Raw genomic sequence first — 19,203 nt, 5'->3', positions numbered from 1 at the left:
GTGCATTATGTCAGGGTGGGTGCATTATGTCATGGTCAGAGCGGGTGTGGTATGTCATTGTTAGGGTGGATACGTTATGTCATTGTCGGAGTGGGTGTGTTATGTCAGAGTGGATGGATGCATTATGTCATTGTCAGGGTGGGTGCGTTGTCTCATTGTCAGTTTGGATACTTTACATTACCTTGTCAGAGTGGGTGTGCTAGTATTATTGTCAGAGATGGTTACGGGTGTGCATTTACATGTCATCATTAATCGTAAAAATGACAACAATAGATATCGACTGACTAGTGATTTGCGGATTAGTAGGAATTCGCAGGACCCTCACCAAAAGTCCTAGGATGGTAGTTCCCCCCCCCCCCACCCCACTGGGGAGATCGAAAAGATGAAGTGCCAGTGCCTGGTTAGTTGATTTTGGAAGCCTGGAATAATAGGTGTCTGTCATCATTGAAACTGTGGATACACGTAGAGTTACACAGTAACTTGTTCACGTATGGACCACAAAAAATATGTGTGCATATAATTGTTATCGTATAGTGTATGCCTGTACTGGAATGGGGTTTATTGTCCAGTCGACACAAACTGTGGTCAATTCGGCCCAAACCTGTGGTATATCTTAAGGTTGTTAGTTGAAGTTGCACTGAGAAAATGTTTGAGAAAACCAATGGGGTTAGGCAGGCGACCCTACTCTTTGCTACACGTGTAGCGTGATGTGCGTGAGAATAGGTCCTAAACTAGAAATCTAAAACATGCATACAGATGAAATAAAAGAACAAAATAATATCAACCATCTAAAAAAGAAGAATAACACAACAAAATGTTAAAACATTTTTTGAATATTATTTAAATGTATCACTTAATCTGGAATGGAAATAAGATACATAATGATAGGCATAACTAGTTTGCAATAAATAATTATCAGAATACTTAATGATATTAACGCATCAGACACAGATAAAATATACTTAAATCCAATGAAAATGAACAACTGATTTGAATGGAAGAGCTGACAAGACATGATGCATCTGAAAGAAGAACAACCCAAAAAGGCCATAATAACTTTACTTTACAGTGAAACGGAGACACAAAAGGTAGTGTGTGTGTCAACTTCTGTCACTTCCTGGAGGATACAAGCATCTGAATGGCTATTTGTGTGCATTTATGCAATCATGAAATTGTCATTTGTAGTAAATTGTACATGTTATTATGGTCCTGATCTGATGTTCAATTCGGAATTGCTAGATTTAAACAAGATTTACAGTCATGCTTTTATAAAAGTGGTTCCTTTTCATTGCGTACCAGTATACAATAAAATCATCATAAAAATAATATTAAAAGATTGTTATTAAATTATTAATTAGAATAATTCATCAAATTAAAGCATTATATACAAAGTTAAATAAAACCGTAATTATATACAATACATAAAAAATAATCAATCAAATCATGTAATTTGAACTTATTCAGCCTGCATGTATAACTCCTATGTACAGTGGACATAGAAGTTATACATGCAGACTGAATAGGCCGCAACCCGATTTTATGAATTTGATCTTATTCAGTTAACCAAAGACAGGCTGTGAACAGGCTAATAAATACACTTTGGACTTTTTGGTAAATTCTGAATGTAAATTAAATGATCATATACATGTATAATTCGCAATTGAAAGCAGTGGTGTGTTGGATGTGTGGGAGGCATGTACTCACCTGGCAAGCTTTTTGAGAGGGGGTGCCCGAAGGTGCCAAATTTATATCGACTATATAATAAAAAATCCTTGGTTCCATTTTCAAGGGGCACTGAATGCTCAAAATATGAGTTGTGAATATGAAATACAATTTAAGAAACATTTAAATCAAATTGGGCCCATAACTGCTTTGCTTCGTAGTCCCAGAAATATTTGACTCTTTTGGAACTTGTGCAAGAGTTGCTTAAGTCGCAGAATATGAGTTGGCAATGAGAAATAAATTCTGCTCCTTAGACTGTGAAAGGTTGCTACAATTTTAACAGTTAAAAAAGTTAAAAACACAAAATCTTTCATGGACTTACAACACTCTCCAGATACTACCCTCACAAAGACACCATTATAAAATCTTGCTCCCTGTCCCACCACGCCACTGAGTGGAGGGCACAATTTAAAAATCCAGATACCCCCCCCCCCCCAAAAAAAATATTATTTAAAACAGTAACAAGAGTAATAATGATTCCTGTAAGTTTGTAGTTTAGGGGTAGGAAAGAGGATACAAAATATGGAACTATGAAATAAATTAGCTATTTTTATACAACCTAAATAATTTAGTCTGCTGAAATTCACTTTTCATTGATAAAATATCAAATTGGTCACTATAATTTAAAATAGCAATATCCTTTGTACATTATATACATCAAAAATAAATATATATATTAACACAATACAATAAAATATTTTAACACAAAGATGTTAAATTACATACAGCACACTGAATAAACCCTATTCCACTGGCAACAAATTTTACATAAGATTTAGATTTATTATATATACCGTATAATACATGTACCTTAGAGTCTCTGATCACCATTTTAGGGAAGTTTAATTTGTTGCAAATTACTATTCTGTGAAAGTTGGTTCTTTAAAAGAAATATCAGTCCAAAAATGGTTTAATTCCAGTTTCTGTTTAGAAAGATATGATGAACTGAAAATTTTTCAACATTCAGCAAGTGCCATCTACAATCTTAGTGAACATCTTTGATGGGCCTCTGTTTAATCCTACTGAATCCAAGCTGGGAGATTATCTACTGTTGAATTTTAATTACAAATTTTTTTTAATCAAATTGAGTATATTCTAACTTGAACTAAGCTGTGAAAAATACAAATGATGATCAGTGATATTACGTTATACCCATGACTTTAAAATACAGATGTGACCTTATCATTTTATGTTAGCGTACCATTATTTGAAATAATAGTTCAAGCCATGTGCCAACTGTATATTATTTATAAATGTTTTTCAAAATGATGAATTCATGGGGGGATAGTGTATCTGTATTTTAAGTTGTATAAAGGCCTAATATAATTAATACAGCACTTTGGATAGACACTCTCAATATAAATATAATAACTTATTGTCTTGCTCTCCAAACTGTAAACAAAGACATTAAATAGATACAACTGAACTACTATCATTTTAACAAATTACTTATAGCCAAAATTTGAAGTATCACCTTCTAAACACCTTAAAGGGACAAGCCAGAATAAACTCAAATATACAGTTTAAGATTATATTAAAGGTACTTTTACTATTGGTCATTCTAAGTTTATGTACATTTGTATCTATTGCTTTCATTCCACCAGAAGTAACCTAACTTTTCCAGGAGATCCAGTCCATTTCAAACAGTGAAGCAGAACACATTTTAGCACTACCTATAGCCTACTTCCCGCTTGGCTGAATTTTAGTGTGGGCTTATAAAAACTAATCTAACTTCTTTAATATTCTTTGGCTGGGCTTTTATTTAGGGTGAATACAATAATGAATGTCTTTTACAGCAGTACAAAAACATAATATAAAACTTAAAAAGTGATGTGCATAATTTAAAGAAATGAAGCCCTTACAACACATCTTATTTGATCACCAGTAATTCAAATCACTTTGGCCTATATTACAAACTGAATAACAAAGTCAAAGTTATTCGTACACTCAATTCAATAAAACTGATAAATCAGAACCTTCAGAACCACTTATATGCTTTTTTGAACCAATGAATTGTTCATTTATTTTAGTTCCCTTTCTTATTTTCTACTTAAAGGGGCATTATGTCAGATTTAGATAAAGTCATGGCAGTTCTCGCTGTATTATTTCAAAAATAGATAATGCAAAATGAATATATTGAAAATTACATTCAAATTACTTTATTTTGAGCAAATTCATCAATGGCTGCAGTTTTGACAAGATGTGTGCATTGATCATAACTACTGTACTGGTCACTCGAGTCTTAGCCTCGCTTCTCCATTTTTAAATTAAATCATTTAATGGCCGAACCATTCTAATCTACTTAAAATCGGAGGCATCCAGTGGCATCGAGAGCTGATTATGATCTATGATTTATATAACATTATATAACATTGAGGGCTCAAAGAAACAAATCTAGCTCTTACCTAATGACTGTTTAAGTTAATTTCTCTATGTTAAGCCCCTTTCCCCCTTAAAACTGAATTTGGCCCTGACTGCCCTTTTAAATTCAATCAAACTGACAAACTCTTGCTTGCTTAAATCCTTAAAGTATTGACAATGAAATTGGAGACTACACAGCTGATAAGATCTAAAACTGAATTATTAAACCATGTCTATTGGTACATGTATAAATAACTGACCACATAATATACATGTACATGTAAATTTACTGTCTATTTATACTCGTGTTCTAACCTGATGAATATCATGAAGATTGCATGTAAAAATCTAATTGAAATGTAATCCACATTTTAACTGTTTACAAATTGATGCTAAAATGAAACTGTGTATTCACCAAAAAAAAATATCCCTTGTGATTTGATGTCTATTTTTAAAGCTATATTTGGAAGATATTTGGGCCCTTTTTTTAAAAAAAAGTAAATAAAATAAGTATAGCCTTTTCTTTTTGTAGAAACATTTTAGTATATTCGATGGGAAGTTAATAATCATACTGTCTGATTTATTGTTTCATAATTCAAGTAGAATTGTATTTTGTAATTCACCTGATGGAGACAGCAATTAATGTGAATACTGTCTACATGTATACACAGGTGGTACATGCATTATCATCAACCAGTCATACACATCATGATATATTACAATTATATAATCCTAGCCCATACATATTTCAGGCACTTGCTAAATTAAATATCCATAATAAATCACATTATCAGTGACAAAACATTATTCAAAACAAGAAGTGACTAGGGTAGACTGAATAAAAGTGAAATTATATTTGACCTGTCTAAAAATAGAAAGCTGGTGAAGGATACTCTGTTATCCACCATGGTATGTGAGGCACAGGCATCCGAAAATAACCAAACAATAACATATTTCAGTTAAAGCCCTAACATGGCAGAATAAAGTTTAAATTAAGTCACAATCAAGCGAAAGTAAATGTACTTTAATTAGAAAAACAGTTTGTTCTGAAAATTATCCAAATTGATCAATTCTAACCCAAGTTATGGTCATTTGAAATTTACCTTGGTGTCTATTGATTTCACACATGTACATATTAAGACGAACATAGTATATAATTGTTCAATCTTTTCCAAACAAGCATGCCCATTCTACATGCAGGTCTTTTTGAACATTGATGTTACACCACCAATACAAATTTTACAATTTTTGCGTTTGCAGCACTATATTTCTGGAGTCAATTACCAATTAAAATTAGACAACCTATCATTTTCAAAATAGTTTTATGTGACCAGTGAGAAAATACTTTAAAGCTCATTAGGAACTAAATATTTGGTAATCATGCACTATAGAAAATCCCGATATTATTATTAATTACATAATAACAACAGATTTTAAATTAATACATGTATAGTACATGTTTTTGATGTTTGACATATATGCATATTTAGTGAGATACCTTGTAAAAATAACACGGTTTAACAGGTACAAAGTGGAGGGATGGTCAGTAATACTTAAGCTAGAGTAGAAGAAAGTCATATGTCCAAACACAATCAAATTATTGAAATCAGAATTTTCTGAATAGCAGGAATTGATTAGGTTAGCTGATTCTAGACCAAGTAGGTGGAATAAACAACCGTGAAATGTATGCACCAGCTTCACCTTCATTAAATCTGATAAAGAAACCAGTAAAAAGTAAAGTGGATAATAAACCCAGATAACTTGTGAATTAAACGACAAAATAGAACATCAAAAAATCACATCACCACATCACAAACTGTACACCATATTCTTTTATAATGTTTATCACATTACTCGACACTTAAAAACTAATTCTACTATTGTATATTATCCTACAAGCCAGTTCACATGTACATATATGCAGGGTTTTTTTTTATCATATATGGATGAGCTACATCAAAAAATTAACAAAAGTGTTTAGATTAAAATAGTACATACAAATATATCTGAATGATATGGCGTGTTTTTAATTATTACATAAACAGCATTATTTTGGTTCATTTAGAGAGTTAAGGGACAGTCTGGTAAAAAAAAAAAACAACAACAACAAAAAACACCATGTTTTTGGTGGTCCAAAGGGGTGGGATGGCCTCACTGTCAACAGTTTTTCATGTAAATTAAGTTAGCTTTTTGTTCCAATATTGCTCATGTATGTCAATAATAATACACTTTGATGAATGAAATTATTTAAAAATACTACAACTTATACTGTACATGTATCTACACGGTTTAAAATATATTTGTATCAACAGCTAAAATACTATTTAGTATTAGTAAATATATAAACATTAAATTCTCAATAATTAATTATTTTTTATCACTATTAAGAGTGTGTTAAAAACAAATGCTTATAAAACATATTTAACAAGTAACAAGTTTTTGGTAATAATAATAACAGTCTTAACTCCCATAACAACGTCATTGGCTTAGCTTGTTGACTTCTTTTCTTCGATTTCGTTGTTTTCTATAAGTTTTTCTGTATTTTTTAATGTTTCGTTTGAGGGTGTATGAACGGGAGAAGATGAAGAAGACGTTTTTTCCTGGTTACAAGATTGCTGAATTCGTAAACCAAAAGGTTTTAGATGATAAATAAAATATTCCAACACATACATCATATTTGGAGGCACATAATGAAAACTTATTGCATAGTCACTACAACATTCTGGACCCTGTAAAGATAAATAATTCAACAGATTATATGTGTAACTATGATATAACTCTTAAACAAGCATTATGCAAGAGCTAAAAATCTATCTACTGCATGTCTTTCTTAAAGGAGCTAAATCGCTAATATTTTTGACCTAGCAATTGGCACAAATGAGTCGGAACACATATAATAATGTAATATGAATTTATATAAACTGTTTTACATTCAATCGTGTCCGTTTTACTGTGAATTGTCATCAGTTATGTTCGGCGAAATACGCCAGAAGTCTCAACATCAAGTCAGTTTCTAGCGTCTGGTTATTACAGTCAAAAGCGATATTATTTATTGCGCATGCTCTCCAAATAAGAATATGATATCACCGTTTGACATGACTTGTGGAATATGTCTAGCCTCATTGTTTGAGCACCTTGTTACAAATGGCGCTGAAACGCATTATGGTACACAATTCGTGTACCAATGGTAAAATGTTTATTTTGTCTTAAATATTGGATATCAGAAGCCCATCTTTTCCAGGTAAGATCACAACACCAATGCTGATTTAAAATGCAAAAACATTCGTGTTTTCAATGTCGAAGATTTTGGATGATATTGAGTTACGGACTTAGCTACTTTAAGACATAAACTACTAATCAAACATTTATAAACATGACAAGACCATAATCAACCAGTATGGTGGTTACAATCAGTGGACACATCTTGTCAACATTCAAAGGCTAATATATTCGCCGAGAATAGAGTAACTGAAATGAAATGAATTTGGGGTTTAACGTCTTACTGTTCTGCTCTGATGAAGATGGGCATACGCCATGCAGTGTGCTATGAGGGCAATTTTGCTTGGACAGCGGCACTACAGCCTACACTTATATTAAATTCCAACTGTCAAGGGATCTTTTATGTGCACGCCACTGTCTACACGGGACCTCAGCTTTTCGTCCCATCAGAATGACTTGTCAGGCCCTCTGTCCTGCATCACTGACAAGGGGGAACCATGCCAGAAAATCTGGATGAACTTTCTCGGACAATGCAGAGATCAAACACCTGACCTCCAGGCTAGCGAGCCAGCGTCTTCCCCACTTAGCCACCGTGATCCCCCAAAAATGGAATGAAATTTTCAATATACATGTATTCATTTTTCATTATCTATTTTTGAACTATTATAGCAAAAAAGTCCCGCTCTTTAAGTGAGCCAGAGGTTCGACGTCATAACGTCATAATGCCAATGGTCAATAGTGTTAAAATATAGCTATGCATTTTAATGTGGTCTCATTAAAAACATCTGTAAATAGATCCTTCATGTAAATGGATGTAATGATCTAGATTTAATGACATTTCCATAAATATGAATCTTATACCACAAATTACTATAGCAAATACTCTAATTTAGATATTTCATGCAAAATTCCTATATATAATGGGGATTTCTATTTTATGGGGGGCTGCTGTGAACTAAAACACAGATCCTATTTCGTTTCATTTTTTATAGTTCAAAATTTCGTTTTACTTGTCTTTACTACATTAGGATCTGGAAGAGTTGTTATATACACCCTGTGTTCTGGATAATGTGAAGTAAACAAACAAGTGAATGTTGTCTATAGATTTATAAAGGAAGTTGCATCCAGCTAATCGATTTGGCCGACAAAAGTCACTGTGGCTACTTAAATGTAACAAAAGTCGACATTGGTCAGTTAAGAGTTAAAGATTCTAACGGAATGAAAAGCAGAGTTGTTACAATGTACATGTATGTTCTAAAGTCTTGACCAATCAAATTGCTTATCGCTACTTAGCCTAAGCAGATGATTCTTACAGTTCTTCAAAAGATGGTAGACAAAAAATAGACAATAAAAGGGAATATGTTGAAAATTTCAGTCAATTCACTTCATTCTGAGTGAAGTTACTGCTGTTCAAAGAACAATGTTGCCTTGATTGTCATTGCTACAAAGTTTTGATTATCCAATCATGTCTAAATCTATTGAAAATCAAAAGCATCTGATAGTCTAGTGCGCTGATTATGGAACTGGCATGTGAATAAATGTCTAATAAATGATTTATATAGATGACATAACCGCTGTTTCATGTAGGAGTATGTTGCATTGCCTGGCAACCTAATTTTTGAAAGAAGTGTGTGTGTATGTTTGGGGGTTGGGGGAATTAACATTCTAATCTAAATTCAACAATGAGATTCAATAAAATCTCTCCATATTTTTTACTCTTGTACTGTTGATTTGTCGACCAATGAGAAACAACAAGGAAGCAAATATTTAGCTCTATTCAACTTCTAACTTTTCAATTAGCATAGAGGTTGTGTTTGAAAGGTCTTCTCTTAACCTATTCTAATGCTGTTTATACTATAGTCCCAAGCAAAAGTAATAGAGGCCTTTGGCTTTACTTTCCATTTCTTTTTCCATAACTTTCAAAATGGGATTGAAATTGGGTTAAAATTCTTGGTCTGCATTGTACATACATACCACAGTACATAAAAATGTATACAATAGATATATACACGACATCTATATAATATTGAATTAGAATATTATTACTATTAAAGATACTGTTTATCCATTAGTAAGCTTTGTCTCATTCAAGCACACGATTCATTTTAAGGTCTTTTGGTCGATCTGAGAGTTGCTTGCTGACTTGCTCCGCATTTACCCCAGCCACACTCTTTCCTGTGCAACATCATGCACTATCCTACTACAGGAAAAAACACTAATCATTATACCACTTCCCTACCTCATAGCAAAAATACTACACACTATATAATATAGCTTCTTCAAATGTCTGTTCTACTTACATTTTGGGTGGGATAATAATTATACTGCCAGTACCACATGTTGGCTGGTAATATTCCTGGTATTAAATGGTGTTCTGGTATAAAAGGATTAAATCTTTCTCGGCCTAACTCATCTCTGGAATCGCCAGCCGCAACTCCAACATTCGCTAGGCATTTACCCATTTCTAAATCCTCTGCTCCCCCGTGATCACTTCTACACTTCGTAGCATCTGGAATGGCTTGCGTAACAAAGTTTACTAAAGCTTGTTTACTTAGTACATAGCCAGCTCCTCCACTCATATACCCCTGAGACACATACGGCTTGAACCTTCTTCCAAAATACAACGGCTTGTTGGGATCATGGTCCTTTAGAAAGTACCGCAGATTTTCTACGATAAAATATGAGTCATCGTCTGCTTTTACAAACCAGTCTGCCTGATCTAAATAATATTTATGGACGTGCTTAAATGCTTCTTTGGTTTTCGCCCACAAATTGTCACGTCCTTCTGACACTGGTAGTTTAACAGCTGGGAGATCTTTGTCGACTTCAGAACTCATAAATAATAATATTGTACATCGTTTTCCCCATGTAGCTTTCACGTGTTTAGCTTTGGATTGAATGTTTGAAGGATTTGTCATTACCCAACATAAAACTCTAACTTTCTTTGCCAGTTCATCAGCAGCAACACTTGATTCACCTGAAATTAAAACAACAAGTTTTCTATATTTCTATCTTCATGAAATTTATGATGTAAATGTACAAAAAGACAATAACAATGCTACTGCAAAAATAATCGCAAAATAATTTATTAAAATTTTTAAACTAACTGAAATTGACTTGTAAGATGCTGTTCTGGTGAGGTAATGGCATTTATTGACAAATTAATTGTAAATTGATAAATTAATTGTAAAGCTTGTCTGAACAATATTAATGACACTACACAAATATTTCAACCACTTTTATCAATTTTTATAACTACTGTATATGTGTAATAAAAAAAGAAAATCCTTTAGAAAAAAACAATTAATCAATATTTTTAGTATAGTATTAGGTTATTAACATTATTGACTATTATCTATACTGTCAGCTGTTGTACAATATCATTTATTTAAAGATAGGTTCCCAGAAAAGTATTTATTGGGTGGTTATTTCCAATAAAAGTATGGCAATTTTGGTATATATGGAAAGTAGAAATATCCAATCTTACTAGAAAAATACTTGATTCCCTGAAAAACACTCATGGAGCTTATACAGGACAAAAATGTCAGGGTTCCCCTAATTGACAGCCCGACGATTAGGAATATCTGTGCGCGTGACGTCAACGGTTGCATGCAGAGATTGAGCGCATGATGTACATGTTGACAAACTTTATGAAGAGTTAGATGTACAACACTTTCTGAGATATAAATCACGGAAAAAGACTCAAGCACTGGATTATCCGAGAATTTAATTAGGATTCGATATTTGTAATAAATAGTCAGCGATTAAAGACAACATCGTCTTGTGTATGCAATGAATTCTTTTCCGACTTCGCACCCGTAAGTCACGTGACACAAACATGACATCTTTTGATCGATTTTTTCATAGCAAGGGTATTCCTTGACAATTACAATGTTTTGAGAAGGATTTGAAGCAAATTTATGATAAATTAATTAGTTTGAATATGTTTTGGGCCAAATATATCATCAAATCACCCAGTTTGTATGCAGGAATGTATCTTTAAATATGTTGTAATATGATAAATTAGACATACATACATACACTTGTTCATACGCGGGAATGTATCTTTAACTTTAAATAAGTTGTAATATGATAAATTAGACATACATACACTTGTTCAGAAACATAAGCTAAATAATCCAATAATGTAGTATGAATAGAAATAATGATAAGTTATAATAGACTTAACAGGACTGAATAATTTGTATACATGTACATGTACATTAAGCTTAATGCTCCTGAATCGATTTTAGTATTACAAACAATACTTGTATACATTTAATGAAGGTTTTGACTGAAAAATTCCTTCTGCAAGTTGAAATGTCAAATGGGGTTAACACCTTGTTTTTTTGTATCATCATCAAGGCTAACAAAGATGGGTCCTTTGTGTCAGTAAAATTCCAAATTCATAGAACACATTTCTTTTGATCACTGATGACCAAAACAAAAATTGCCCATGTAATATTTGACAGTTAAAAATAATTGCGCCAGGCCACCTTTGAACCCAGTCGGCACTTATATTCGTGTGTGAACCATAATATATATCTGGGTCTATCCTGTGCTCATTTTCATTCAAACATTGACCAATACATGTATGTGTAGGTGTAAAAGGAGAACTCACACCGTTTTTTATTTTATTTTATTTTTTATAGTTATTCCTTAGTTGTTACTAAAATAGTATTCACTTTAATTAACATGCTGTACATGCATCCTTCAATTTATTTAAACAGGCATTATGCAAGAGCTAAATCTGCCTATTGCAGGTCTTTCTTTAGACTTGAAATGTTATCTAAATTATTAATTACACATTGATTAACTTATCTAGACCATAATCAACTCTCGATGTCATCGCTAGCCTGCAATATTTACTGTATTAGGATCCGATTTGCTGCTCAACTTTCATTCATGATTAAATCATGAAATGGATAATCGAGACTATATTTTTATTGTACCGACTTTAGTAATTTTGATTGAGGCTAGGCCGAAAATTCAATTGTTTAATTCTTGGGTCAGAGTGGATCAATTTGACTGAAAATCTCAGCAAATCCCCTTTACATTATCTAGTTTTTAACTATCATAGTGAGAACTGCCAGCTCTTTATCTAATCTCCCATAATGTATCTTTAAATAATTATTTCATAATATGTTCTAAGCAGATAATAAATCAATTGGAGAAAAACTCAACATTGACTGATGTTCTTCTTTAATGCCTATACAGTATATAATGCATGTACTTGGTCTGAGCATGTGTAGTGTAGTCATCCTGTACTGAATTGAACTTTACCACAAGCACAAGCAATGTTATTTCCAAAAACAAAATTTACAGGTACATGTATATATGTATTCACACTTTTATAATCAGATTTAAAGAATCCAATTCTTCACAAGTAAGCTCATGTGATGGACATTTTTTGTACAATAAACATATTTTTTTGCGGTGTGGTTTAATAAGTAAATTAGTTTAAAAGCTATGGTAACATGAGTTTACTACTAAAGTAAAGATGGAAACAGGAGTGAACCAATATTTATTCTGTGTGTCTAAGAAATGCAACATACATGTAAAACAAATGAATTACATGTTACAAATAACAATGTCATTTTGACATGTTTGGATTTTTTAAATTTAAGCTTATATGAAGCTGCTCCATATTGTTTGTGCAAATGCAAAAGCACTATCTCAATTTTGTAAAACATTTCAGTGCAAAAAAGAAATGAGTTCTAATACCCTCATTTTCTACACTCTGTGTTTCATCACTCTCACCAAGTCAGAATCTTAGTTATTATTATGTTTGAAAGCATTGACAAATCAAATTGCTTATCAATCCAAATTTAATGCCATGTTTCATTAATCTCACTCTATTAATAATTATTTTGTTCCATAATCTCGACCAATCAAATAGCTTATCTCTGACTCTGTTTAAACTGAGCCGAAAATGCTCATTACGGAACTCAGTCAAGACATTCACCTAATAAACACATATACCAAGTTCGAAAATTCTAGCTCAATTAGAAGCAGAGTTATTGTGTCCCAAAAAGTGTAACGGACAGAAAGACGGATAGATCAATTTCAATAGTCCCCTGCACAATAAATGATATATACATTATCCTCAAGAGCTCTTATCCTTTCAATTTTAATTAACATTTGTAGTAATAATTGATGAAGTGAAACTATACATCCAGTTTCGTCACTCTTTCTTGCTTAATTAGAATAGAATCAAAGTTCAAATCATCTACAAATCAAATAATAATAATACTATATCTATCTATATATATATTTGTGACTGTCGTTTGTCTGTCAGTCTGTCTGTGCGGGGTTGGTGGCTACACTAGGTCTGCCCCGAGTCTGAAATTTGGGGTATAGGGGTAGCTCGAAACGGGGAGCAACATAGGCCAGGTGGCTTTAGTCTACCACTTCCGGTTTCGGAGTTATGACCCCCGATTGAAGCCTGTCTGTTTGGGGTTGGCGGCTACACTAGGTCTGCCCCGAGTCTGAAATTTGGGGTATAAGGGTAGCTCGGACCGGGGAGTAACATAGGCCAGGTCGTGTTAGTCTACCACTTCCGGTTTCGGAGTTATGACCCCCGAGCGAAGTCTGTCTGTTCGGGGTTGGCGGCTACATCGGCCCCCGAGTCTGAAATTTGGGGTATAGGGGTAGCTCGGACCGGGGAGTAACATAGGCCAGTTGGCGTTAGTCTACCACTTCCGGTTTCGGAGTTATGACACTCGAGCGAAGCCGGTCTGTTCGGGGTTGGCGGCTACACTAGGTCTGCCCCGAGTCTGAAATTTGGGGTATAGGGGTAGCTCGGACCGGGGAGTAACATAGGCCAGGTCGCGTTAGTCTACCACTTCCGGTTTCGGAGTTATGACCCCCGAGCGAAGTCTGTTCGGGGTTGGCAGCTACACTAGGTCTGCCCCGAGTCTGAAATTTGGGGTATAGAGGTAGCTCGGACCGGGGAGTAACATAGGCCAGGTGGCGTTAGTCTACCACTTTCGGTTTCGGAGTTATGACCCCCGAGCGAAGCCGGTCTGTTCGGGGTTGGCGGCTACACTAGGTCTGCCCCGAGTCTGAAATTTGGGGTATAGGTGTAGCTTGGACCGGGGAGTAACATAGGCCAGGTGGCGTTAGTCTACCACTTCCGGTTTCGGAGTTATGACCCCCGAGTGAAGCCGGGTATCTTGCTAGTAGTGTATATTTATAATGCACAAATTTCCATACAGTATGCATGCTCAAAGTGCCAAACAGATCTATAGATGAATGAACCCATTCTAAGAGTCCCCTGCCTTCTTCAAAAGTACAATTAAGTCATATTTAGAAATACAAAAACAGTGTATGTTGTATTTGTGTTGTATATATTTTTATTGGGTCATTTTATTGTATTTTTTACCATGCTATACACTGAGAAACCATTCTATTTCTATGCTACTGGCAGCCTACATGTCAACCGTTAACAAAACTGGTTAACTGTGCATAACAAAGAATTAATAAAATATGTCTGTTTACAAACACAAATTTTTAGACTGGTATATGGTGTTATATATTTTGTTGATGAGTCATGTTGTATCCTACATGTACCATGCTGAACGACTTTTTATAACACACATTTGCAAGGACACTTACACAAAATCTTTTTTTTCTTTTAGGTAGGCCTAATCTTGGATTTCAAGCAGAGTAATTAGATGAATCTACATTTATTTTTCTTGTGGAAGTGATAATGCCTATTTAATTTAGTTGATATTTGTAATTTAGTTATTTTTCATTCTAATTTTATTGACAAAACTAATCTACGACGTATTTCAACGATATATTATTCAAAACTAGAAAGGTATTTTTATTTTTGAAATAATTAAATATTTATCTTCTTGATCATAAGGACATAAGAATGTATTAACTGTATAAATTGGTCTGTGAGAAGTAAGTTTACAGCATTGTACATTTAGACTGGTAGATTGCTAACCATTATGTCAACCAGAGACAGCAATTTATCACAAACCTGACATTTTTATAATAATTGTACTTGTAGATGTAAATAAATGGTCCAGTTAGTTACATGTTAAGTCTTGACATCTTAAGTCATAAAAACCTTTAGTAAACACGTATACTTAGAAGATGAAAAATGTGAAGAGAAGATACCTATATATGTAGTTAATTCAGATTTTATGTTTATTTATGAATACATGTATGTATCTAAGTTCTCAATAATAAAAAAAAAAGAAGCTTTAACGACAAAATCACTTTTATTGACAACGTCATATCTGTTGGGGATCAGATAATACAGTGACGATACCGGTATTGATAAAAAATTCTGCTATCTGGAACACAAAAACAAAACTAACTAATTATATATAAGTAGTAGGCCTACTGGTTGCTAAAAGTTTAAAATATACCTTACGATACCGATACGTTTGTTGTCTGAATTATTCTTGTGCAGACATATTGTGTTTCTGCCTTTGTGTTTTATTTATGTGTGGTGCAGTCCTCCTATAAATATCTATCTATACTAATATTTGTGACTGTCGTTTGTCTGTCCGTTTGAAGCTGCCCAAGTCAGGAAAGTAAGTTTTGGGAAAAAGTTAAAGATGTTGGTATGTCCCAAAACAAAATCACATAGCATTAGCAACCAGGCAATTTATTTGCTATTTTGTTGTTTAATAAAAACATTTCCTATAGTATGACAGTGGTAAATGGTCCACCGGCCGGTATTTGTGTGAGTATAGTTTCTCTGTCTAATTCTAGGCCTGTACCTACAGGCCTACTAGTACTACAGGCTATGCTACGGACTGAGTGAGAGTAGTTGGCTACGACAGAGTGCTTTTACAGCGTAGTAACTAACAAAACTTCCTGTAAAAAAGAAATATAATTCGACAATAATAATATCAAAATATATTTGGAAACATATTTATATAAAAATTTGGCAGTCGGTTGATATGATGACTTATAGACTTACCCATGTGGCCATGAGAATGATCATCCATCCACATGACAGATTTTTCTGGACCCTTAAAATTGTCCATTTCTCCATGGCTATGCGGGTCTTCTGGGATAAATCCTGTCAGGTAAACCTTTTCTGGTGTTTGGGCAATTCTTACAATACCGCCTCTCGACGAAGAAAAAGCAAACATGTATGTAAAAGCGAAGCCGAAAATTAAACCGACTGAAAAAGTTACGAGCCCCCCTTTCGTTATGCCACCAGCCATTATTGTTTTGGGCGAACTCGGTTTAAAAAGGGACGTAATTTGAGATAGTCTTGTTCTACCAGACCTTTACTTTACAATTTACGAGTTTACCAGACATTTTAACATTTATATTGCAAATGACATTTACTATATGTGCGTAATGACACTGATATTCAGATAACGACTAACAATTACATATGAAGGAATTCTGATTCCTAAGTAACAGAAAAATGACAAACCGTGTCTCTCAGTAAATACCGATATAAATTATATGGTTGGCCTACCATTTAATCCACACATATTTAGGAATAAATATTTTTTTTTAGAAAAGAAATATAATTATGTGAACATGAATTGTGTAAATTATCTATTGATCTTGTCTTCTATTACAGACTACATTTATCGTAACGGCGCTTGTGGATAATCCTACAATATTTAAAAAAAAAAAAAATGCACTGTTTTGTGTATTAGCTCATAATTCAATTGTTTCCATTTTGTGTAATCAATTTAATTTTCCATGGCATATTTTAGCACAAAACAAAATCGAAGAACCGAATGACGAATTACAAGCATTTTCTAAAAACATTAGTTATTCATATAACTATATAGTTTAATAGGCCTATATAGCGGACTGAGCTGAAACTTTATTATTAGTGGCGACCCCGTGCACGTATTAATTTTGTTAAGCGGGGGGGGGGGGGGGCGACTGATGCACAGGCCCCTAATAGTCCAGTCAATTTATGATTTTACCCCCAACAAATTGCAAAGAAAACGTTTTTCTGCATTTTTGTATTTATTTAGGTATACTTTATAAAATCCCAAAAGTTTACCAAATTTTGTGCATCGGAAAGCGGTAAAATCCAAGATGGCCGACATATTGCCTAATCAATGTACAAAAAAAAAATATAAACTGTAAATTAATGTTTTTTAGGGTCATTATTTCATTTGAAAATATATCCTGTGTTGTTCACTGGTTCCTTAAAGGGGTAAAAGCTAAGATGGCTGACATTTGCCTAACCAGAGAGAGAGAGAAATGGGGTTTAACGTCCACTCGACACAGACTAGGTCATTTCGGGACTAACATATATGGTTTAATTTTATTTCAATAATTCGCTTGCGCGTAGGGGTCTTTAGTAGTGGGAGGAAACCGGAGGACCTGGAGAAAACCCACGAGGTAAGAATTTGCCTAACCAATGTACATAAAAAAAAATCTAAACGGTTGTATAATGGGACATATACATGAATGCTTTTGGGGTCATTCTTTCATATGAGGTCATACCCAGTGGTGTTAACTAGTCCCTTATACCGTTCTAGGGCGCCCCCCCCACCCCAAATTTACGACTATAGGCTTTACCCTGCACTGCTTCATCATAATATAGCCCCTTTAGTATCTGAAGTAAGGTCATAAATAGAATGCGATTTGGCATGTAAACTTCCAAGAATTATTTCACTGTGGGGTACCCTTTCGGTAGAATAGAAGAGAAAAGCCACACCCTTATTTCAAATAGTCTGTGTAGCATAATTCAGCACAATGTATTGAACTTTGGCCATACCAAGTCGCAGATTGGGGTGGGGGGGGCATGAGTTAAGTAATCGCCCCATCAGACAAAGTCCCCTCAAGCCCAGTCCCAAAAATTAAAAGCTCAGTAATTGTTATACGTCGCTGTCTGAATTATTTTCACGCCCACGGCGCTCTACTTCATTGTCATCATTTCCCCACTCCTCTATCGTCTTATACTATTTTATCGCTATCTGAATTTTTTTAACGCCTGCTGCGCTCGATTCCATGTGCATCATTCTTACACTCCTCTAAAGTCTTGTACTATCTTATCACTCACTATCACATTTACGGTTATAGTGAATACTCCAGTTAGTAGTACCACTAGTGAGTGGGCCGTGGGTCGACAGACCGTACAAGTTATGTCAACTCTCACAAAATAGGTGGAATTGACAGGCAGGCCTCGAGATTCTATCACAGTTCTTATCCTCTCGTTCAGAAGAATTTACGCCTATCAATGAACTGAAATGCCAAGGAATTAGCCCAGTCCCAAATATATTACTAAAAGCTCAGTTATAGGTTGCTCTCTGATATTTTTTCGCACGTACGTCGCTCAATTCTATTATAGCATCATTCTTCCACTCCTCTGTGGTCTTATACTATCTCATTACTATTATATTCACGGTTATAGTGAACCTACCAGTTGGTACCACTATTTCGTGGGTCGTGGGGCGACAGACTGTACTGTCAACTCTCACTAATCAGGTGGAATTGACAGTCAGATCTCGAGATTCTGTCCCATTGAATGGGATTGACTGCCATTTCTGATCCCCTCGTTAACAAGAATTGAAGGGTTCCGCGCCAAAACAGCCTAAGTCAGACTTAGGTTGTTTTGACATAGTACTATAGCGAAATAGCCCTAGCAGTTCTCCATCTTCTACTGAAAAGCATATCGTTCTACGTCAACTCTTTGCACCTAAATTTTGAGGTTGAAACCTCAACGCCCAGTGCAAAAATAGCCTAAGTCAGACTAAGGTTGTTTTGCCTTGATGTCGCTTGACTTAGGCTACTTTGCTTGGTAGCTCTCGGGAAAAGAAGGTGGTAAAAGTACGAAATAGGGTCAAGGTCACCGTGACGGTCAAGCCTTAAAACCGATTTCTGTGATAATTAGAGTACATTTCGATATTCTGTCTGTTAAGATTTATGAAAAAAGTATTGCAGATTACCAAA

The 19,203-nt window shown here is 34.3% G+C and overlaps 1 protein-coding gene across 1 annotated transcript; it reads right to left on the bottom strand.

The window, feature by feature from the left end:
* Nucleotides 1–812: 812 nt before the first annotated feature.
* Nucleotides 813–16,510, bottom strand: LOC126832250 (glycoprotein-N-acetylgalactosamine 3-beta-galactosyltransferase 1). Its single transcript, XM_050562972.2, has 3 exons — nt 16,247–16,510; nt 9,603–10,279; nt 813–6,812 (listed from the first exon to the last, which is right to left on the bottom strand). The coding sequence occupies exons 1-3, from the start codon at nt 16,494–16,496 to the stop codon at nt 6,570–6,572; spliced, it is 1,170 nt and encodes a 389-aa protein (XP_050418929.2). The 5' UTR covers nt 16,497–16,510; the 3' UTR covers nt 813–6,569.
* Nucleotides 16,511–19,203: the final 2,693 nt, after the last annotated feature.

Source organism: Patella vulgata, chromosome 9 (assembly GCF_932274485.2).
Source record: "Patella vulgata chromosome 9, xgPatVulg1.2, whole genome shotgun sequence".
NCBI classification, from domain to species: domain Eukaryota; kingdom Metazoa; phylum Mollusca; class Gastropoda; family Patellidae; genus Patella; species Patella vulgata.
The sequence above is the reverse complement of the archived record's forward strand: the minus strand, read 5'-3'. Positions and strand labels throughout refer to the sequence as shown.